Source organism: Periplaneta americana, chromosome 9 (genome assembly GCF_040183065.1).
Source record: "Periplaneta americana isolate PAMFEO1 chromosome 9, P.americana_PAMFEO1_priV1, whole genome shotgun sequence".
Taxonomy (NCBI): Eukaryota; Metazoa; Arthropoda; class Insecta; order Blattodea; family Blattidae; genus Periplaneta; species Periplaneta americana.
The window spans coordinates 94,027,490-94,052,362 of NC_091125.1; the positions used below are offsets into that span (position 1 = coordinate 94,027,490).

General features: G+C 34.3%; 1 protein-coding gene across 1 annotated transcript in view; it reads right to left on the reverse strand.

The window, feature by feature from the left end:
• Positions 1-24,698, reverse strand: part of LOC138706260 (fatty acyl-CoA reductase wat-like) — a 235,414-nt gene extending 210,716 nt beyond the window's left edge. Inside the window, exon 1 of the mRNA XM_069835334.1 lies at positions 18,359-24,698. Coding sequence (XP_069691435.1) covers positions 18,359-18,388 — 30 coding nt within the window. The 5' untranslated portion in view covers positions 18,389-24,698. The remainder of the gene's footprint in view (positions 1-18,358) is intronic.
• Between the last annotated feature and the right edge of the window lie 175 nt (positions 24,699-24,873).

A 24,873-nucleotide genomic window follows, 5' to 3' on the forward strand; every position in this document is an offset into this window, starting at 1 on the left:
TGCTCCAGTAACGTCTTGGGACGCAGAACGAACATTTTCAGAGTAGAAATATTGTTTTTTCTTTTTTCTGAACAAAAAAGGAATATTTTTGTATGAAATGAAAATATTTAGGCCTATTGCTATTTGTTATAATGAGACTAGAATCATAATTTTATACTTAGTATGTTATTTTTATATTTATGGGCAAATTATTTTAGATTGGGAGTTACGAAGTTTATACAGTTATTACAAATTATTGTTTTCTTATATTCATCATCATCATCATCATCATCATCATCATCATCATCATCAGTTAGCGCTACAACCCGGGGTAGGTTTTGGCCTCCTTAACAGCCTTCCATCATACTCTGTCCTTTACCATGTTAGTCCAGCCTCTCACTCTCATAATTGTTTTCTTATATTATTCGTTTATTATTTTCTTGTTCTAATGATGTGGACGATTGGAGCACATGTTTGATTACCAGGGAAAGGATTTATATGTAAATACATATTTACTTATAAAGCTAATATAATTTATATTTTGCATTATCTTTATGTTTCACAATGTGTAGGGTTGAAAAATCCTACTTTTATTTTCCATATTTTTCCATATTTTAGAGTTTAGTACATATTTTCGTTAATTTCCATATATTTTCCATATTTCATATAAAACAGTCCATATTATATTAGGTTTAACAATAAAACAAAACAAAATTCCATTAACTTTTAAAAATACATTTCAACAATAGAGATTTAAACACATGTTCAGTAATCCCTTTAACATCAGAGTTATTTGAAAATTAGCAGTCCTATCAACAATGGGAAAGTAAGTTACAAAACTGTATTAATTTAATTTAAAATTTTTAACAGACTTCAGTTGTGCAGCTCAACAGTTAAATGCCAGTCAGAGTACACATAGGTTCAGTTTTGTAAATCATACTATAAAGACGGTAAATATGCCAAAAGTACGTCATTCAGTCAATTTAAAATCAAAACTAACAAGTTACATTTCAGAATTTAAAGAAGATGGTTTATCAACTGACAATAAAATATTATTTTGTAATTTGTGTCAGTGTGCAGTATCATCTACACAAAAGTTCCTGGTGCAACAACACATTACAACTAGTAAACATCAGGCCAACAAACAACTAAATTCCAAGCAGAGACAATTGTTTTTAACACAACCAACAACATCGAATGTAAGATCTGAGTTTAACATCGACCTGTGCCGTTCTCTCATCTCTGCTGATATTCCTCTCTACAAACTAAAGAATAAGGTCTTCAGGGAATTCCTTGAAAAATATACTCAACATACAATCCCGGATGAGTCAACACTTAGGAAGACGTATGCTCCATCCATCTACGATGAGACAATACAGAAGATAAGAGATGAAATTAAAGATAGTTCAATTTGGGTTTCCATTGATGAGACTCCCGACAAAGAAGGTAGACTTGTTGGTAATGTAGTTATCGGTTTGTTAAGTGAACAATATTCTGAACGAATTCTTTTACATTGTGATGTTCTAGAAAAGTGCAATAACAAAACTATAGTTAAACTGTTCAACGAAGCTATGGGTATCCTGTGGCCAAAGGGTATTATGTACGATAATGTGTTATTCTTTATTAGCGATGCTGCCCCTTATATGGTCAAAGCTGGACAAGCATTATCTGTTGTATATCCTAAATTGACTCATTTTACTTGTGTGGCGCATGCATTTCATCGTGTGGCAGAAGTGGTCAGAGACAATTTCCCTAAAGTAGATTTGTTGATTTCATCAGTGAAAAAAGTATTTCTCAAAGCTCCCAGTAGAGTTAACGTGTTGAAAGAAATGTACCCTGAAATTCCATTGCCACCAAAGCCAATTTTAACTAGATGGGGTACATGGCTAGAAGCAGTTGAATATTATGCCGAACATATAGACTCTATTAACAATGTTCTCCTTGCATTGGACTCTGAAGATGCAGTCTCAATTGATACTGCGAGAACAGTTACCTGTGACATAAGTGTGAAGAATGACTTAGCTCACATTCAGCATACATTTTCATGCATCATAAAAACGCTCAAAAGTCTCCAAAATAGGCACCTTTCACTATCTGAAAGTTTTGAAATTATAAATAGTACTGTGGAACAACTGAATCGTGGTAGAGGTAAAGTTGCAGATGCAGTAAGAGCTAAGGTGGACACTGTACTTTCAAAAAACCCTGGATATGAAGAACTACAAAAGGTTGTTGCTGTGATGAGTGGTGAATCAACAGTGAAGATTAACTTGGACTTATCCCCAGCAGACATTGTGAAATTGAATTATGTACCAGTTACTTCTTGTGACGTCGAACGCTCTTTTAGTCAGTATAAATCTATCCTCAGAGACAATAGAAGAAGATTCACTTTTCAGCACTTGAAAGAAATGTTTGTAACCTATTGTTATGGTAACAGACAATAAAAATTGTGTTTTGTTGAAACTACATTGGAAGATAAGGTACGTCCATTATATTTTTTGTTTAGTTTGATTAAAATGTACCAATATTTAACGTACATAGTCATTTTTTTATAATTTTAAGTCCATATTTAATTCCATATTTTGGTAAAAATCCATATTTAATTCCATATTTTGGTAAAAATAACTACATATATATTTACATATTTCATATATTTTTAGTCCATATAAATCCGTTCCCTGTTGATTACCATCAGGTTGTACATGTTTGTCTTTCTGTTTCACCGACATTGAGAGATGCGCTACTTTCATTAGGTAGAGATATAGTCCAAGCTGACACAACTTAACAGCTTTGATACCAACTTCCTAGCTTTGCTGATAACTATCACATCCGATATAAAAGTGAAGAAACTTTCATCCAGAGAACTGGACTGTGAAAAGGTTCCCAGTAATCATAATATCCATCATGATTGTGGAATTACCTCTGATGTTATGTAGAAATAGCCTAATTTTGATTTTTACACCCGTTGATGCATTCACCATGCAAAATAGTGTTCCATATATTATAGTCTCGGATACTTTTCCCTATCTGATATATATATATATATATATATATATATATATATATATATATATATATATATATATATATATATATATATACGGGACTAATGCTACGTTTACACGGCGACAGTTTAGAGAAGAGAGCTAGAGATTATAGCTGAGTATCACCGTGTAAACGGTTGTGAGAGCAGGTATCTCGTTGACTCTAATATCTAAATAGAGAGTCTAAATAGAGCGGCCTTGAAAACTGCTCTCGCCGTGTAAACACCCTGAACAGAGAACTCGCATATAATGTCAGCTCTCATTATAGCTACTCTAAATTAGTCAGCTAAGTTTAACTTTTTCATTAACTCTCGCGACTGTTGCGTACGAGATTATACAAGCTTGCGCATAACTCTTGAAATACAGGTCTAAAGTAATAATCATGCTACGTTTGCACGGCGACAGTTCAGAGCGAAGTTCTGGAGAATCATGAGAGCTCCCTAACGGAGTGTTTACACGGTGACAGAATATAGCTTCTCTAAACCCATTAGTGAGCTCTCATGAGTAACTCTAAGTTACTCTCCGGACCGTTTACATGGTGCAGATAGTTTAGAGTGAGAGAAAGTGTTGAGAGAGAGCATTTAGAGAAGAATAGGCTGGTCAGTGCGTTTTTATGACAGCATCACCCATCTAACTTCTGAGCAGTGTGTCAGCAGCTGTGTAACCTGACCGCGCATAGCACTAATATTGTTGGGCGAGTCATTTATTCGTATAGAATACTATAATTGGACGAAGGACGGAGTTGATAGTATTGATAAAAAATGTGCAAATTATAGCTCAAGTCGGCACACATGTAATTTACATTCTATGAATCAGAGATGCATGAAAATAGTATCAATGGTAAGAGAAACTCAAAAAGTTTAGTTGTGTTAACATTGTTTCCCTACTTGATAACACGTCTCATAATAGTGCATATAAACAAATTTGTTCATTGTTGAGGCGAAATGGCTGCTATAGACGACAGAAGAGCTTAATTTTCATGTGAACCAGTCGGTTATTAATGTGCAAAAGCATTACCGAACAAAGTTTGGTGCAGATCCACCCAGTGGGCCAAAATCCGTTAATGTTACACAGATTTAAAAGCACGATTCTTCGCAAGCGGTTGCGACTCCATCCATACCTACTACAGTTGCTGCAAGCCCTAATACCAGAGGACAAAGTGCTACGAAGAAATTTTTGCACAAGTATGTAGACTTTAATTGAAAAGATGATGAATTTATTCGTTCCGTGGTGTTTTCTGACGACGTCACTTTTCAACTTTCTGGTCAGACATAACCTCAGAATCTGAAGATCGGAAAATCCGCGTACCTACTTGGAACTTGACTATAGGCTTGATGTGTACCGTGTTACTAAGGGGAGGGGGGACACATTGAACATCTTTAATTCAAGAAACTAAACGTTTGGAGTTTGTCTTTCCATTGGAACTATTTTCATGCACCTCAGATTCACAGTGGTGGCAGCACTGGTTGCGTACTTCAGCAGCAAAAGTAAGCTCCGTACTTGTTAAAGAAATCAGAGGTAAACCAGTAATTTAATTGGAAAATATTAGTATAAACTAAATATTTAACTTTCTTCCTACAGTTACATATATAAATTTCATAAATACGTCAAAACTAAAATAGTTATAATTGAATATTAGTTCCTAGACTCCCAATCAGCTGATCCGGCCGCCATATTGAAATTGAATAGTATCTGGCCAGTGCAAAAACCACTCTGCTCCGACTCATTGTCACAATAGTAATTAATTGTATTTTTGCTGTACATATTTATATTTTATAATCTTGAACTGTTGTGAAACTACTTGTAAAGAACAAAATATATTAGGTAAAAGGTGAAGTTAAATGTAAGAATAATTTCGTGTGTTATTATAGTATAGGCCTAATTTAGTTTAGTATAGTAAAGCTTAGAAGTGTTTGTGCTAGTGTCGTGTGCCGTGTGAATAATACAAGTGAAGTGAAGTGAAGTGATATATTAAGAGGTAAATTTAAATATAAGAATAATACAACTTCGTGTCTTGTTATAGTTTAGGCCTAATTTAGTTTAGTATAGTAAAGTCAAAAAGTGTAGGTGCTAGTGTGAGTAACAGAACATTAGTGAAGTGAAATGAGTGAAGTGAAAATGTGCATTATGTCTGATAAGTGTGGTGCATGTCGAAGGAAAGTGTGTCAAGTTGTAAATTGTATACAATGTAATATATGGTTTCATTGGGACTGTGCAAATACTAATGCTGAAAATGTAAACAGTCAATGGAAATGTAAATATTGTAAACAATTAGATATTGTAAAGGAACAGGCGGAAACCATCACCCATTTACGCAGACAATTAGAGCTTGCTAATGAGGAAATTGCAGCCTTGAAATCAATAAAGCCTAAAGTTAAAATTAAATCACCAGAGTTTAAGGTGGTCCCTAATCAGAAGCGAAAAAGGGAAGAGTTCCAGTGTCCCTAGTGCTGCCACTGCTACCTCTAGTACTGAAGTGGAACTGAGCAACAGATTCTCTGTTCTGGATTCTCTAGAACCTGAATCTGATGCTCCTTCCAACTCAGTATCGGAGCCCAAGCGTAGGAAGAAGATACTTTTGTTAGGTAGCAGCCATGGCAGAGGAATAGGTCAACGGCTCCAGGCTTCATTGGGTGAGAAATATGCTGTTACCAGCTTTTTCAAACCCAACGCTTCTCTGTCCAATGTTATAGGGGATCTATCGGCGCTTGCTAAGGATCTTGATAAGGAAGATCATGTAATTATAGTGAGGGGTGCAGGAAACAGCCTAGACAGGAACCTTAATTATTCAATTGATGGAGATATATACAACATTGCACAGAAGAGTGGCCATACGAATGTGGGTTTTGTGAATTTTTTTCGGAGGCATGACAAGCCGTGGATGAATAGGAAGGTTGAGAGTGTAAATCTGCGGATTGACTTGGCTCAGTTGGAGAGGAACATGGCCCACATTAATATTACAGACACATCCTCCATTTTAAGAGAAGAATACACTAATCATGGACTGCATTTGAATTCTCGAGGCAAGGACTCGCTAACGCGTCTCATTTCTGACAGTCTTCAATGTGACCATGGCAAGTGTGACAATAAAGTTCCTGTTGTAATCCGTCATAGGGCCTGTCCTTTTTTAGGGTAAATAAAAAAATCAAAACAACAACAATAATAATAAACAGAATCAACAAATCATATTACAATCAACATTCAGTGTATTCCATCAGAATATAAGAAGTATAAGAAATAAGACTGATGAACTCCTTGCATCCTTAGATTCCGAACATTTAAATCCGAATGTACTATGTATTACCGAACACCATATGAAACAACAGGAAATATTGTCTCTCTCACCGGAAGGATGTAAATTAGGTGCTAGTTACTGCAGACAGATTCTTGAGGATGGAGCCGTGAGTGTATTTCTCAAATCTGACCTTAATTTCAAAAATATTGATCTTTCACATTTTTGCAAAGACAGGGATTTATAAATTTGTGCTGTTGAATTAGAAAATGAAACATATAATTTCATTATAATATGTCTATATAGAGCACCATCTGGAGACTACGAAAATTTTATTCATTGATTGGAAAAGACACTAGAATACTTACAGAAACTGAAACGTGAATGCATTATTTGCGGAGACATCAATGTCGATTATCTAACAGAATGCAATAGGAAAGATCAACTAAATTCATTGCTAGCATCTTTCAATTTAATTTATACAGTAAACTTTCCGACCAGAATACAAGGGGATTCAGCTACTGCAATAGACAACATATTCATCGGAAAAGAAAAAATTGGTATATCTCAAACAACCCCAATAATTAATGGACTTTCGGATCACGATGCTCAACTTCTAAGTATAAATATTAACATATCATCATCATCATCATCATCATCATCATCATCATCATCATCATCATCTAAAGTGAGATTCAGAAATATAAACAGGGAATCATTAAATAATTTTGAAATAAATCTTAAAAATGAAACATGGCAATCAGTATACATTCAAAATGATATGAACAGTAAATTCAACGAGTTTCATAAAACATTTCTAAATATTTTTGAATACAGTTTTCTTGTAAAGTATAAAAATTAAACAATATGTAACAATAGATGGATTACAGAAGGTATTAAAGTCTCATGCAAAACCAAGAGATCATTATACATACAGAGCAGTAATAGTAATGATACAAACTTAAAACAACAAATATAAAAATTATTCAAAAATATTACACAAAGTAATTAAAAAAGCTAAAGAATTACAGTATAATACAACAATACAAAACTCTGATAATAAAATCAAAACAACTTGGAACATAATTAAAAAGGAAAGTGGACGATCGAAAAGTAAAGTAACAAACTATACCCTTATATCTAACAATACAAAAACGTCAGACCCAAATGAAATTGCAAACATATTTAACAAATATTTTCTTACAATAACTGATAACCTCAACATCCCCCAAGATAATGTTACTAACAGTTTAGATTTTTTAACACAATATTTTCCGACAAAATTCCCAAATATTCAAATATTTCCAACAAACAAACAAGAAATAATAGCAATTATTAAAAATTTAAAATCAAAAAACTCCTCAGGGTATGATGAAATAACAAGCAAAATATTAAAAGCGAGTTCACATATTATAGCTGGGCCATTAAGTTATTTATGTAACTATTCAATGTTTAATGGTATATTTCCCGAGAGATTAAAATATTCAGTGGTTATTCCTATCTTCAAAATGGGAGAAACAACGTCTCCAGAAAATTATAGACCCATATCACTTCTACTAGTCTTCTCCAAAATCTTTGAAAAAGTAATGTATAAAAGATTATATCATCATCTAGAAAGATACAACATTTTAGTCCCAGAACAATTTGGATTTAAAAAAAATAAAGGCACAGAAAATGCAACATTTAGTTTAACTGACAAAATTCTGGAGGCAGTTAATAAAAAATTACAAGTTGGAGGGATTTTCTGTGACTTATCCAAAGCATTTGACTGAATAAATCATAAAATGCTGCTAGATAAATTAGATTATTATGGAATTAAAGGTGTTGCACACCAATGGTTTCACTCATCTCTCATAGATAGGAAACAGAAAGTTGAAATCAATACAACTATGAAATCTGCATCGACATGGGGAACTATTAATAATGGAATTCCTCAAGGATCAATATTATGTCCCCTACTTTTTCTAGTGTTTATAAATGATCTTGCCCCCCTAATAAAAGATGTAGGTCATCCCATATTATTTGCAGATGACACAAGTATAGTAATTACAGCCAATAACTCCAACACAGTCCAATCCTCAACAGAGGAAATTCTCTTCAAAATATGTGACTGGTTCTCAGTCAATAAATTAGTATTAAATTGTAACAAAACTAAAATAATTCAATTTAAATCCTGTCCAAATTCAACGTCGCAAATTTCTAGCACAATAATTAATAATAGATCCCTATTAGAAACAACAACAACCAAATTTCTTGGCTTAAAAATCGATAATGTGTTAAAGTGGAAAAATCATATTAAACTAAATTCAGCTTGTTTTACTATTAGATCTATGCAAAAGATAGTAAATATCAATATCTTAAAAACAATATACTTTGCATACTTCCACTCGGTAATGAGTTTTGGAATAATATTCTGGGGAAATTCCACAGTTAGTAACAATATATTTCTATTACAAAAAAGAGTAATTAGAATAATAGTAAGTGCCAAATCTAGGGAATCTGTAGGGCTATTTTCAAAAAAATACAAATAATGCCCATGGCTTGTCAGTATATATTTTCATTAATAATCTTCCTCGTATGTAATCGTGAAAACTTTGTAACTAATTCAACATTTCATAGCATAAATACACGTCAAAAAATGACTTTCATATTCCATCGGCAAGTCTATCGTGCTATCAAAAAGGAGTGCGTTATATGGCAGTAAAAATTTTTAATAGCCTCCCTATCGATATAAAGAATGAAACTCAAAACATAAAATTATTTAGGGCCAAATTAAAGAAGTACCTAATTTCTCACGCCTTCTATTCTGTAGGTAAATTGATGACATTCAATAACACTTCATGAAATTGATACTAAAACTTTGTGTTGTACTAGTAGACTATATTGTAAATCTCGTCTATATATATTTCATCTAGACTGTGACTATAAATTAAGATTTTATAATAGTATTAAGTTTTTTGACTTATTCCATATTCTAGCTGTAAGCATGTATGAATACCATGGAATGTTAATAAATACAATACAATACAATACAATACAATACAATACAATACAATACATAGCACGTAAATTACATGTGTTCGAAACCGGAAAGGTCTTTTGTAGGAACCCTGTATAGAGACAATTTTCAGGCTTCCTGATGAAAGAAAGGCAACGGATGCAGCTGAAGAAGTGGTTGCTGGAATAAGTTGTCGATGAAGACGGAGAAGGAGTGGACCGGAATGAAGGAGGATGATAAAATTTTGTGACTGGAAGTACAGGTGGAGATAATTGTAATTGCCGAAAGTTCTGTCAGTTTATTCAGTTTCCCATAAAATAATAAGTACGAAAATAATATCTGGGCTATTGTTTGTGATTTCGAGACAGCTGTTGTAATTGCAATCCAAAACCGTACCCAATTATTTCCCAATCCTCTCCCTTGGCAGATAATAAGGACTGTGTTGTCTATCAATTTCTCTTGTTTCCTTTGTAATGTTAGGCGGTGGAGGTGGTGGGTTTTGGAACAATTTGTGACTTTTTAGATACTCTACTTTCCTGAAAATAATAAACAAAATCTCTTTATTTCTGAAGCCTTCAAAGGAAGCCGAGTGCCAAGTTGTAGCAGCAGGTTTTGAAGATAAATGGAATTTCAGTAACTGTACAGCGGCTATAGACCACTGCCACCGAGTATTCACCCATTTGCAATGTGAATAAACACATAGCCTACATACATAGGCTAGACGGCAAGCATGTTGCTATTAAAAAGCCATGTGGGAGAGGATCGCTGTTTTTCAATTACAAACATTTTTTTAATTAGTGTTACTTTGTTTGCGGTGGTGAACGGAAATTATAAATTTATGTATGTTCATGTTGCAACCAATGGATGTGTTTCAGATGCCACCGTCTTTCAAAATACAAAGTTTATATGATAAACTGACAAATAACGAATTGAAATTACCATATCCTTCTCTATTACCAGGTGCGAATACAGTAGAGCGTCTCGTTTAAGCACAGTGAAACATAAACAAAGTGCAGGTAACGTCGGGGGGGGGGGGAGGACGAGTCGTACGATAAACACGAGGGATGCACAAGATTTTAGTTACTACCTGTTCCACTTCACGTTACCTCTCGGAGTGATGTCGCTACCGTCTCTACATCAGAACTACGGTGACTGTAGGCAGCAAGCGGAGTTGCGGGGGTAGGAAACATGGTACAGTACGTGTTGCAATGTTATAGACAGTATGTAGGTTCTCGCATACCATGCAACAGTAGAATGGAAGCGATCATAGTATAACAGGATTCCTTGACGTCTGTAGTACCTGTCAAAGTCATCTAGCTCTACTACATTTATGCGTCTTGGGTTTTTACTGGGAGTTAATATTTGAATTCCTAGTTTTTCTGCTCTTTCACACTCTTTCCCAATTGTTTTTATTCCTTTTTCGCTTACTCCAACGGCTTTTGCTGCTCTTTCTACTGCTTTTGTTAAAGGTAGAATGAGACCCGCCCTTTTTTCCTCTCTACAAAATTTCAATACGTTATAAATTATCTTCCTGCTTTGAGAATTGTACACTTTCGGGAATGGTTTCTTCTTTGGAGGAATTTTCATATTTTGTCACAATTTCAATCCTTCCCTGAAAATTCCACACAGTACATTAGGCTATCTTATGGATTCGGTTATATAAAACCTAAACTGGACTTGATTGAATTCACAGTGTATTCAATGATATTACAACTAAGTAAAACACTAATGCAGTATTAGAATGCGTCAACGGCATATAAACACGAAACGTTTCATTCAATACACAGCATATTAAAAGATATTGCAACAAAATGAATCACTAATGCAGTATTAAAATGCTTCAGTGGAGTATAAATACGTACCGTTCGATTCAATGCACAGTACATTCAATGATAATACAACTAAATAATTCACTAATGCAGTATTAAAATGCTTCAACGGATTGCAGACAAGTCCCTCACGCTGCTCTAGTCTAGACTGATAGACTAATTTTCTCTCGCGACTGTACAGTGTATGACGTAACGGATGGTTCACGAAGACGCGGTAACGTGAGCTGAAACGGGTTGTACAACATTTATAGCAGAGCATTAATTGACATTATATTTTCCGAAAACACACATGCATAATGTTATCATATACACATTTTAGCATACAAGCAATTGTAACGTTGAAATAATTCAATATAACAAATCAAATTTTGCTAGTTATATGACGTTGCTTTCAAGCAGAATTTTTTACAGTGATGAATTTCATTAACTTTAAAAAGGGATAATTATGTTTAGGAAATAGTGTTGTCACTTCAGACCAATAAGTTATAGGCCTACCACAGTTTAGTATATACAGTTGCGAAGCTCAATACTTACTAAATATGCAAACATAGACAGTTGAAATATGCATCCATAGATAGTTGCTAGCCACCAGGATCGCTACTATCGCCTCATCACAGACCTTTCCCTAGCAGACGATAAAATGTATTGTACTTTTGATATCGTGTTCTTTTGAAAAATTAACACCTTCCTTCCACTATTGAAATACGAAATATATAAGGTTTACATATTATTTTCATAAAGTATATATTATATTTTATAAACTCACCTTCCTGGATCTTTCGGAAGGATAACTCTGACCTCTTTTTCTTAGAATTTATAGTGCAACAAACGTCTCCTTGTCCCATATTATTACTCAAATTATTGTATTTTAGCCATTTACATTTATTACAACCGATAACAAACATTTCACAGTTTACACAACTTTTCACAACAATGCGAAATATGGCATAGTCAATGCCTTTTCGACGTAGACCAGGCCGTAATATATGTTCAGGTTTTCTATTTCAGTGTATGGAGCTCAGTGAATTATTATATTATAACTTTATTGCGTATCATAGCTAAGTTTTATTTAGTGTAATGTGTCCATAAGTTGCAGAAATAATTACAAAACTGTGTTATTTTAATGTGAAGAGAATTTTACATGTTAACATAATCTTTTCGCATCAACATTTTAAGTTTAGAATGGAAGCTAGTTTGAGGTTTAATAAAAAAGAATTTATATTGTGATTTTAATATAGCACATCTACCTTCCTTGATAAAGACAGAAAATTTATCATACCACTCTTATGAAATTAGTGTACGTACGATTGTCACTTCGTCTCTTAGGTACCGGTAGTAGATAAATACAATAATTCAATACTCAATTGTAGTATTAAAATACAGACAAATTGAATGTGCGGAGTGTCATACATGATATTATGCTTAATTATAATATATAATTGCGAATTTAGGAATATAAGTTAAATATAGTAAACATAACCTATAATATTTCCATATGAATGGCAGGGCATTGGAGACCACTAAAATTAGACAGAAAGGGGCAACTGGTACAGTAAACATAACCTATAATTTCAACATATCTAAATATTCGTGCGGTGCAACTGAAAATTATTGAATCGTACATAAATGAATGTACAAGAATTTCGCAATATTTAATCGAAAAAAGGCAGGTAGGTCTATTACACATACGAACAACGTAATTTTCACACCAAAAATAATATTAGGCCTATACCTTAACTCGCAAGGAATTAAGTCTGAAGTGTCTCCTAATCATTGTTTTAAATTTTATTAATGCAATTACACTACATTTTAAAGAAATATATGTTACATTTTATGCATTCCAATTAATTTATATGGTTGAAACGCCGCCTTCCTGATCGGGTTAAGCGAGTTACATGGTCTGCCTTGCGGCCTGTATTAGATCACGATGGCTGTGACACAGTCTATTGTTCCTAGTACACACAGCGCTCCAAGCGGCTAGCAACTATCGTGAGAAATGCAAAAAATCACCCCAAGCTTCGCGACTGTATTATACTAGACTGTGGGCCTACTGTATTTTTGTTAATTGCATTATTAAACTACTTTTTTTTTTAATTTACAATATTAGGTGTTTGGCAACGTTGCTGGTTGGGGAGGAGGGAGTTTACAAATACACATTACAGTTCAAGCGGATACAGGCATACCGGTACAATATACAGTAGGCATACCAGTACAAAACAGATGCTCTGTTCTAATATAGGGGCGGACCGTTGTTTACATAAAACGAACAGGAAATACAAACTGTCAATCTCATTAATAGAACTTTATGGTAAATTTCCATTTTATTTTACAATATTGGCAATATTAGTAAATTTTTATTGTACGTCTAAAAAATAAACAATAATGGTTTACAGCACAAAATCACAGGAACTTTTTTTAAATGCAACATTTTAATCTCTCCCGCTTCCATAAAGCAGTAACATTTTTTTTACGAAATTTCTGTTTGTGTGATTTTCGAAACGAGGTAAAAGACTCTTAGTTTCTAAAAAATCGTTGAGAAACCGCCACAAAAGTTCGCCGACTAGGTAACTTTCATTGCGGAAAACAATGATGGTACATACTTCTTGCCTCACTGAATTACGACGACTTTCTCCATAAATTAATAACATATGACATTCCTAAACTGTGGATGAAATTTTAAGTTGTTTATCGAATACCTGGTACCGAACTGTCATCCGTTCTGCAGTATGAACAGGGAGCTTGAACTCAGCTGACATGTACAGTTACCCTGCAAAAGAATGAGACGATTCTTGGTCGTCGGAAGTTAAAGTTCTACAGCGCGGTTCACTCGATATCGACGTAGGGATACATAACATGACAGATAGTACAAGAATTGTTACAAGGACCACAACAAGGACAAGGACCAGAATAAGGATCACGAAGAAGACTGTCATTTAAGGCCAGGATTTCACAACATAGCTCGAGTCCCAAAATATCATTGCTTCACTGTACCGAATGGCAAATGCCTGCTAAGGGATCTACATTCTGGACTGCTGCTATCACTGTCTTGTCTCGGTAGCTCATATAGTAGCGTGCCGGTTCCAATGTATAACCGAAACGTCTCGTGTTCGATCCCAGGTAAAACTTTTTTTTTATTGAGGTGTAATTAATTTGTTCAGAGTTCCTCGACTGTCTAATTTGTCGAAAAATATGGAATAATTTATGCCCAATTTCTGGGTCTTACAAGTGGGCTGAACCTCGTCAAAAAAAATAAATCTTACTTGGAAGTTAAAAGTATTCTTCCTCAAACAAAAATCATAAGAAACAAAAAGAGACCTGTTAACTTAAAATCTTGTCCACATGCCATCAGCTTCTATGACAGCTCTAAGTCGATCCGGCATGGATGTCACGAGATTGTGGAATAAGTTCTGAACCCCGGCGAGATCTTCCCAGGTGTCAACAACTTGATCCCACAATTCGTCTCGATTTCGAGGGCGTCGGTGGGCATAGGGACTATCCTTCTCTTTTTCAATTCCACCCATAAATTTTCGATGACATTCAAATCAGGTGACTTCGGAGGCCAATTAATGATTTCGATCTCGGGTCTCCTTTGAAACCATCTTTGAATGCTTGCAGCATAGTGCACGGGATGGTTATCCTGCTGGAACAGCAATGTTCCTTCGGGAAAACGTTCTCGGGCGGAGAGAAGGAATATATTTTCCAGAATGTGCTCGTAAGTTTCCGCATTAAACCGGCCATCGATGCGTTCTATAACGCCAGGTCCATCGTAAGACATCCACCCCCAACACGATATGCTAAAGCGCCCCGATCTTTCACGTCGGTGCACATAGCGCTGATCATGTCGGAGACCATCCTCACGATAGACACGGACAGGACCTTCGTAATCACTCGAGATGGTTGTTTCGTCGGAGAAAATTACATTTCTCCAATCGAAATCCACTCGACAGCTTGTGCTTCCCCCAATATTTCCATTTGCGCAGCCCTCCGGCTCCTAATACCGCGGTTCCTCAACCTGCTGATCACAGTCCGTGAAGAGCCGGGAAAGTTAGATGCTGCTCTTATTTCGTTAGCAGTCAGAAAGGGGTCCTGTCGAACTGTCTCGGATAAAAGAGCATCCTCTTCCAATGAAGAAATCCGCGGACGCCCAGGAATAGGGCGATTTTCGACCTCCCCAAAATTTTGGTAACGATGAACCCATCTCGCGGCTGTACTTCCAGGAACACCGACCAAACGGCCAGCAGATCTAGCCCCATATCCAGCCTCAACTAGAGCTATAACTCGCTGTCTCATGTCACGTCGGTTCGCCATTACGATGAGAAATGAGAGATGACGATAATACTTCAGTGTAGACAATGACTATTTAACATGATATAGAATTATTGAAATAAGAGGCATCTTGCATAGTAAGAGTTAATAAATCAACCCTAAATTAAATATCTAAATAACAGGATATAACAGGAAGTCCAATTGTTGCGAAACTAATCAAATTAAATCTAATTACATTAAATAAACAAACCCCAAGTTATGACACCACATTGCTACAGCTAAATTGTATGTTATTAACATAAGCATTGAATAGGTCCGTGGTTGTGCGTTGGACGACAAAACCAAACATCGAAAGTTCGAATCTTGCCGAGGAATGTAACTTCTTGCTTTTTATAATGTAAATCAGACTTATAACTACAATCATTCATATTTCTTACATTATTTATTAATATTTATAGCCAACATTGAATTTGTAAAGAAAAGACTTTAGAAATCTCATATGGAATTTGTGATCTGTAGTGACATAAACATAGATTATCTCTCGGAACTTTTCCGTAAAAGTAAATTAAATTCACTCCTTGAAACTGGAAACCTTATTCGTAGGGTCATTTTCCCATAGCATACAAGCTGAAGTAACACAGCCATTGATAAACGTTTTGTACACAGAATTAGACTGAATTCCTATTCGACAGAACCTATAATCAATGGCTTGTCTGACCATGATAAACAAATCCTATGTGTTTCCAATGTCACTGAACAATTTCAAAATATTAATTTAAAAACTAAGAAAGGATCGTAATTGCTGTATCTAGTGATTATTTACATTTATGTCTACAAAATGAATCTTGGAAAAACATATATGATACTGGTACTACTGATATTAAGAGTAAATATATTGAATTTTTCACTTAATTTCATAATCACTTCAGTGGATGTTCTCCACTCAATGTTGTGAAAAAATTCAAAAGTTAAAACATGTAGATAACGCAGGGACTTCAAAATCTCATGTATTAAAAAGAAGAATCTATATTTAATGAGTTGCAATGTAATGATCTTCATGTTCTTAAATACTGCAAGAAGTACAGTGTAATTTATCAAAAATTATGAAAGAGGGAAATAGAATATATTTGAGTAGAAAAGTACAAAATTCAGATAATGCAATTAAACCTATTCGTAATATTATTAAATTTAAACTTGTAGATATCCTAAGAAAGAAAATATTTTTTCATTAAAACCAATGATTATAAAGTAGAGGATCTCAAATCTATTGCAAATTCTTTTAACGTATTACAGTATATAGTACAGAAATATTATTGATAACTTAAACATTCAAGATTTTGCAAAAGATACTGCAATTGGTTACTTAACAGATGTATTTAATAATTATTATTAATATATGTAATTAGTCAATAACTGCAATAGTGCTTATACATTCAATCATAACATGAATAAAATTGAATGTAAACACGTAGATAAAATAGTTAAAATTAACTGCGGGGTGAGAATGAAATAATCCAAAGCCATACTTTTAACAAAAATTGTTTTTTGCGAGTGCATTTCTTACACATATGGGAAAGCTATTAATAAATTATTGTAATAATTACTCAACAAATGACATAGCCTAAGGACTCTAAACCTTTGTAAAAGTTTGTCTATTATTATATATTTTTTTAATTTCATTTTAATTGTTAGTTTTTAATATATATGCATTTACATTGTATATATGTGTGTGTATAAATGCATTCATTAGATTAACGTTTATAATATTATAACTTGTAATTTTGTATTGTTTGCGATCATTAACACTTAATCTCAGGAATTTGTAAAACTATATTTCAACGTGACTTAGCTATTTCAACGTTATTTAGACAAAAAAAATTGTTGTGTAGACTAAGAATCGAACTCGCACTCTTCTACACAACACGCAGAAGTCTTACCGTCTGAGCTATGGAAACGACATGAAAGCTTTCCTTTCTGTGCGGAGTGTCGATCTAGTCATGAAGGTCCATTGTCGATTTAACTACACGATTTATGTATATATTTATCTTTTATTTACGTAATATTATCATATTTTTTTGCAGTTTTTTAATTGAATTTCGGAACGATGCTAGTAACAAACCAAATAGCCTGAATTTAAGTAACTCAATATTCGTTATCTTGTATATCGGTGCTCTGGTCTCCGATCATGCGCAGTGTCTTACATCTGAGACTTAGGAATATTCAATCGTCTCATCCTTTTCCAGGGAAACTGTACGTACGTCTGTGCAGAGTACTGCCTGCTGAACACGTTACCACGTCTCTCACGCCAGAATATTAAATTTAAACATGCAATTTTATTTAATTTCACGAAAACGTAATAGAAAACACAAATATGTTTTTAAACTAATAGGCTATGAACTCTTTCCTAGATATACCTACGGATGTAATTGTTTTAGTAATTTTACTAACGATATAAGCAGTATAACGCGAATAAAATAAGAGAAGATTTTTTTTTTTCTGGGAAAACTATCAAGTTTTGACCCTATGTTGTAGGAACATTTTTTGGTCCTGTAGACCGTCCCCGACGACTGTGAAAAGGATGGCACTTATACCACTTACATCCTGTATATTTAAGGCATACCAAATGCCTCAACAAAACCAAACATAACCTATCATCGATTCTCGGCCTTATGAGAACTTGCTCGCCACATACCAAAAAAAAAAAAAAAAACCGTATATTTTCGTATTGTATTCTCCAATAGACAGAAATTTTCTCAGCACTAAGACTATTTTCAACAAATCTAATGTCCTCATTTTAACAGATCTAGGAAAATAATAGTTTTTCTTCGTATAATTATTAAATTCTCAAATAACCACTTATTTCTAATAGGCCTACATATTTGTTTTATAATAAAATTCTCACCAAAAAATTGTAATCTTGTGAAAATTGTTTACTTGTTCCACATCTTAAATCTTCAAGGCTAATGTAAGATCTATGAAATGCAATAAATTAAATATAAAAAAATTAACTTACCACAATGTGAATTAATCTTGAAAACATCATGTTCACCAACAAATTCACCAAATAATCCACTTCACAATTACTGTAATTCTCATAAGAATGCCGATAACTAACGCACACCCCAAACAAAAGTTTAACATGTTTACTCCACTATACAACAGTTGGTTTGTTTCACTTATTTAGAGACGTCCTATTCATCCAACACGATCCGAATTTTAATGTCTATATTGAGATATTAAAACACTATCAGTACGTAATATATACAGTAAGTGTCAATATAACGAATAATCTTAGAAGTACAACGTTACTGACATGTAAAAAATAACCACCACAAATCAAGCAAGCGCAGTCTCGTCCACCGATCACGTCCGCGTCCTGCGCAACAGTAAATGAACGGTCGCCCGGCCGAAGCTCACATCCCTTCCTTCACAGTAGGGTACGTTCATATAATTTGTTTCATACTATCACAGTCTAGTATATACAGTCGCGAAGCTCAATACGTAGTAAATATGCAAACATTAGATAGTTGCTCACCACTAGGATCGCTAATATCGCCTCATTACAGGCAATGCAAAATAGAACCGTCACAGTCTATTGTTTCTAGCACCCTCAAAACTCAAGCTTCGTGACTGTATATAGTAGACTGTGATACTATATCGAAGCATTATAACAACATTTATCTCGGGCGTGCTTCCGTACAGGGGCAGTGACATTTCTCTAAGGTTAGAGCCCAGTTTAGTTGTGTGTGTATTAATCGAAAAAAAAATGTCATATAAACAAGCGTCCTATTTTCAATATTTTCTAGCCCCTAATTTTCGATTAATATACACATACACACACCTAAATTGGGCTCTAACCTTAGAGGAAATGCCACTGCCCCTGTACGGAAGCGCGCCCTATTTAAATACTTATATATTATAAATGTGTGTGGACCTCAGAGCACAAATGGTGTGACTCCATCTAGGATACTTCTATGAAAAATAAATATTTGTAAAATGTGAAATAAAAAATTAATAATAGTTGTAAAGAGTATTTATTCACGTACTATGATTTAATACGTACTTCATTTTATTTTTAAAAAAATAATTGTTATGTATTATACAAATATGGCTTTCAGGTAGTAGCTCCCTGTAAAGCAGGTTTGAATAATTTCAAGGAAAAAATTGTTCCGGAGCCGGGTATCGATCCCGGGAAAAATTGTGAACTACCTGAAAGCCAGATTTGTATAATACATTCGTTACTGGAGGTACGTTAACAGAAAGCCACAAATTAAGTCACACAGTATTGTGTGCACTCATAGTTGAGTTCTGGCGTCTTGTCAGCTGATTTGAGTTGTGTGGAAATAAAAGGCAAAATTGTGACGGTGTCGTGTATAGTTCCTGGGGGTAGCTCAGTCGGTAGAGCGTTCGCGCGCTAAGCGAAGGGTCCCCGGATCGATACCCGGCTCCGGAACAATTTTTCCTTGAAATTATTCAATTGTAATGTATATTTGTGTACTGTATATTATCAACAAAAAATTAATTCAATATTAAAAATGAACTTGCTGGGTTTATACTGTGAAAGCTCAGTCCAGTAAGAAGGTAATGTCTTAGTTTTATACAATTTAGTTATTTTCACTGTACGAAAATTTGGAATTTCTTGACAGAAGTGTTGAAGAACAGATTGGTAAATTCTGACAGTATGCAAGTTTCTTGTTTATATTCGTTAATTAGTTAGAATATAATTAATTATGATACTTAACCACTCATCTAAAGTTTGTGTGATGCAACCTGTGCATATTTTTATGCCGCTTTACTTTGTTTATAGTGTGATTTTTATTTTATTTCTATTACTGTATTTGTATTTATGGTGGTGTGGGAGAGAAGGTCTGATGGCATAACTGCACCAGAAAAATAATAAATAAATAAATAAATAAATAAATAAATAAATAAATAAATAAATAAATATGTATATCTTCAGTTTTGTTCTCAGGTAAAAAGTCTGTCCGGTCTCAGTAGGCAAATTGAAACAAACTGCGGGTAAATTTAAAGAATCGATGGAAAAGTATGACGTTATTGATGACTTAAGTTTCATGAACTTTATGGAACTCATGATCCCAATTGAAACTCTCTTATACGGTACTTCAAAGGTAAGAGATACTGGCCGACACATCTCATCTTCAATCGACATGCATTGTGTTCATTATTAGCAGTTTATTTTTATGACCTTTTCTTCCAATTGTTTAATAAACAAATATTCAGCTATCTTCAATTCTTGTACTATGAAAAAGGTTTCATGCTTGCATTTTTCGTCATGTCTATCCAAGTATCTCACGTGTATACAAATTCTTTCTTGTGGCCGACTGCCTCTGTCAGACAAAATTCAGCATCAAAAACTTTATTTCAAGTTATATGATTATAATAGCGGTTCAAGTTCAGAGAAAAATATATCGTATTTAACCACTCGATCAAGGACTTACGTATGTTGTGCTCTGAATATGTCTAGGGAACCTTCAGCACACAAATAAAGTGCTGATATTTGTGAACACTGCGATAATTTTAATATTATTTCCTTGTAACATAGAAAAGTATGGATATTCTTGCTACAAGATATATCAATACCTCCATTTCCGTGGAAAGTGGAGTTACACCATTCGGTCTCCGAGCCCCTCAATTCCAGAAGAATAGACAGGTGCTGTATATTTAAGAATAGAACATTACATTCAGACAGCAGTGTTAAATACCGCTTACAAAGTAGTATACCAGAAATACAATCTTATAGACCAAATAAAATAGCAGAAATATTACAAGAAGAATAAAGTGGCTTCATAAAAGGACGCTGAATTACAGACTGCTTTTTACAATGAGGAACAATATAAATTTTATCCACGTACATCGCTTTTGTAGATAACAGAAAAGCATTCAACACTGTAAATAGAAACAAATTATGGGTAATTTTTGAAGAGAGAGGCCTCCCTAAGCGCCAATTTTAGAATTGAAACCAATTTTAGAATTGATTGTGGGAAAAGAATTAGTATAATACAATTTTAACAAATCTGAGAGTCAGGCAAGGATGTTCCCTATCCCAATACTTATAACTAGGCTTAGAGACTTCGGACCCGATAGAGCAGTTCAGTAGGAAATCTGCATAACGGCGTACTGAGTATAGTGGTAAAGCGTACAGTGGGTGGGGGTACTGTAGAATGAATGACAACAAATATGCAAAGGAAAACGCTCTGGATTTGAAGGTTCTGACGAATAATTTGGTTTTCATACAAACCTATTTTCAAACTGTGTCTGAAACTATTACACCGTTATAAAAGTCAGAGCCCTCAAATTAGTTGAGGAAATGACACAGAGAATTAATGAGACACCAAGTACACCGGTTACTGAACGTGTGAAACAGAAGTGGAAATCAATTTTAAGTAAAAATAACGGATATGGAACATTGTGTAATGTAAACATCAAATTAGTGGACATAGAGTCACCCAAGAATAAAAGACTGTCTCTTAGAGACTGCAATGATGTTAGGTTTTTTCGCTTTGCTCCTATAAAAGTCATGCGACGTAGAGCGCATCTTTTCACAGTACAAATTGTGTTTGGTAAACAATTGAAAAAGATTTACTTTGAGACACTGAATATGTATCTTGCAGTACATTGCAATTCGGTACTGTAACTGCACTTCCTATAGACGACCAATAGGATAAATGAAGAAATTAAAATTGCTACATTCTCATTTCCACCATTAACACTGTGTATAATTAAACACAAATGCTTATAAAAGACAGGAGAATAAATGTTTTTCACATTCTTTTGATATTGTCATTGTGTAATGTATATTTACTTTCAGAATATCCATATGTGTGCGTTTCCCCATACTACCGTACTCTGTTCTAAATAGCAACGTTGTTACCTCAACACATCTTTACCTTTCACTACCTGCAGCGAATCAACAACCTATAGTACAAGCACAGTAAACTTATTGTATCGGGTCCACAGTCTCGAAGCCTGCTTATAACATATACCTTGACTATAACTTAATTAAATGGCAGGTACAAATTAATTTCTGTGGAATTTTAATTTCACCACTATTATTATCAGATGATCTAGTCATGGTGACTGCATATCAGAGGATTCTCTATCAGAATTTTTATCCATAAGGTGTCCTCATTATACAAGGTGTATATATATATATATATATATATATATATATATATATATATATATATATATATATATGTCCATAAATGTGGGTGCGTATTCCTGACACAAAACCATAACAAAAGTTCATATGAACATGGGTCCGCAAACCCTTCGTTAGGGAGTTATGAAAGGAATAAAAGTAGGCTTAAATGGCTCCGTACGCAACTTACTACTGCCAAAGCAACAAGCGAAACTTCTGGGTTCACGACTACAGCAGTGGCATTTCTTGGAAAAGGAAATAAAAGTTACCATTTTCTCCAAACAGACATTACCACTGGTCTAAAATAAGTTTTAATGGCTGTATTATTTCACAATGGCAGTAAACGGCCATCTGTTTCTGTGACTAATTCACTTGATGTGAAAGAAACATACGAAAGTATGTCTCAGATTCTAGATGTAATTATATAGAATGAACAAAACTGGCACATTTCTGGCGATTTAAAAATTATTGCATTCCTTCTAGGTTTGCAGAGTGGATTTACAAAATGTTGTTTCCTGCGCGTTTGGGACAGTATTGTTACACAATAACATTTCACAGTTGAAGAGAGAAGACTTAGAACCAGGGAAGCAAAGTATAAAACACGCGCCATTGATAAATTTTCAAATGCATATCTCCTTTCTTTACATACAAAACTGGGGCTGGTGAACAACTTTATGAAGAAAATGGGCAAAACAGGTGAATACTTCAAATGGCTGAAATAAATAGGCTATATAGACCTACCATTTTCAAAGAAGGAATTTTCATGATCCAAAGATAAGACAATTTTTTTGAATTCCATTTTTCACACTATGCTAAATATCGCTGTACTTGAAGCGTGGTTATCATTTAAAGAAAATAGTAGTGAAAGTGTTCTTAAGGAAGAAAACATTAGAAAATTGTGATTCATTAATAAAATCATCTTACAAAGAACTGCCGAAACTTGGGACCTAGGATGTCTTTAAAAATGTTTTTTCTTCATTCTTACTTAAAAATTTTTCCCCCGAGGAAAGCGTAATACAGAAGTCAATTATTTTTTTTAGAACTACTAAAACTTGGAATGTCGGATGTCACTTATAAAAATGCATTTCCTTCATTCGCACTTTGACTTCTTTCCTAGAACTTGGAGGCAGTCAGTGACGAACAAGGTGAAAGTTTCCATCAGAATACATTACAGATGGATCTTATATATGAAGATAGATGGAACCTAGATATCAAGATAGATGGAACCCCTCCGTGCTGAGTGAGTATTGTTGATTTCTTCAGTAAGAGGATCCTACTGTGCATACAAGAAAATCACATAAACAGCTACAAAACTGCTTCAGGAAAGGTAATGGTAATATACTAATAATTGTATAATAGAATAACAGAAATTTGAAGTTCGTCAGGGGCGTCCAACCTAACGTTCCAAGTATTTAAAATTCATTTTGTAGGTTAGAGTGCCAATACATAAAAACTGAGAGTGATGGGAGAAAAAACGAATAACTGATTCAAAATCAGCATATATTGCGAATTTGAGAAGATGAAGTAAATACTTTGGTGTCTTTGAAGTTTTTTTGTTTGTTTTGATTAAATTATTAATAGTCCTATTAAGTCAGCCCTCTTCCTTTCACATTATAATTTCGTAACTGGACTGATTGTCTTTCTTGTCTCTATAATTTCATGATTCGCTAAACATTCACACTGATACAAAAATATCTATTAACTTTTCAACGAGAGAAAGCCTGAGTCATCGGTTATGTTCAGTTCGAATTCTTTCTAATCCTCTTCGTTAGTAATAAAATTTCGCTCTGAATAGGCATTGAAATTACTCAATTTTCGGATCACTAATTTAAAACGGAGACTTAGTAGCACAGTTGGCAAAGCAACGAACAGCCGTCTGCAAGATTCGAAGTTCAGCCAAGGATTGTGGCGGGTTTCTTCTAGTCATCACATCCAGAACGGATCCGGGGTGCAATAAATCTCCTATCAACATAAGTTCCATTCTTCCCGGAGGTGAAAAGGCAGCTGCAATGTGAAGCTGACAATATCACCAACTCCTCGTCCGAAGTAGAAAAAAATAAGTTACTTTTATTTCTATGCCCCCCATACAACGAATGGCGTTCCAGAATTCCTTCACCTTCTAGCTTAAGAGATCTAACTTCCAGGCATGAAATAAGATGCAAGCGCCTCCTCTACCTCTACTACTCTCTCTCTCTCTTACACATTCACACTCTATCTCTTTCTCTCACTCACGTACATGAAGTCATTATGATTATGTCCTTTCTACAAATGCCAAAAATTTCTGCACAAGCGTTGCATCATGTTTAAAAGTGACATTGCCTTTCAACTTGCTCTTTGATTCTGATAAGTGCTAAGTAGAATCGCGC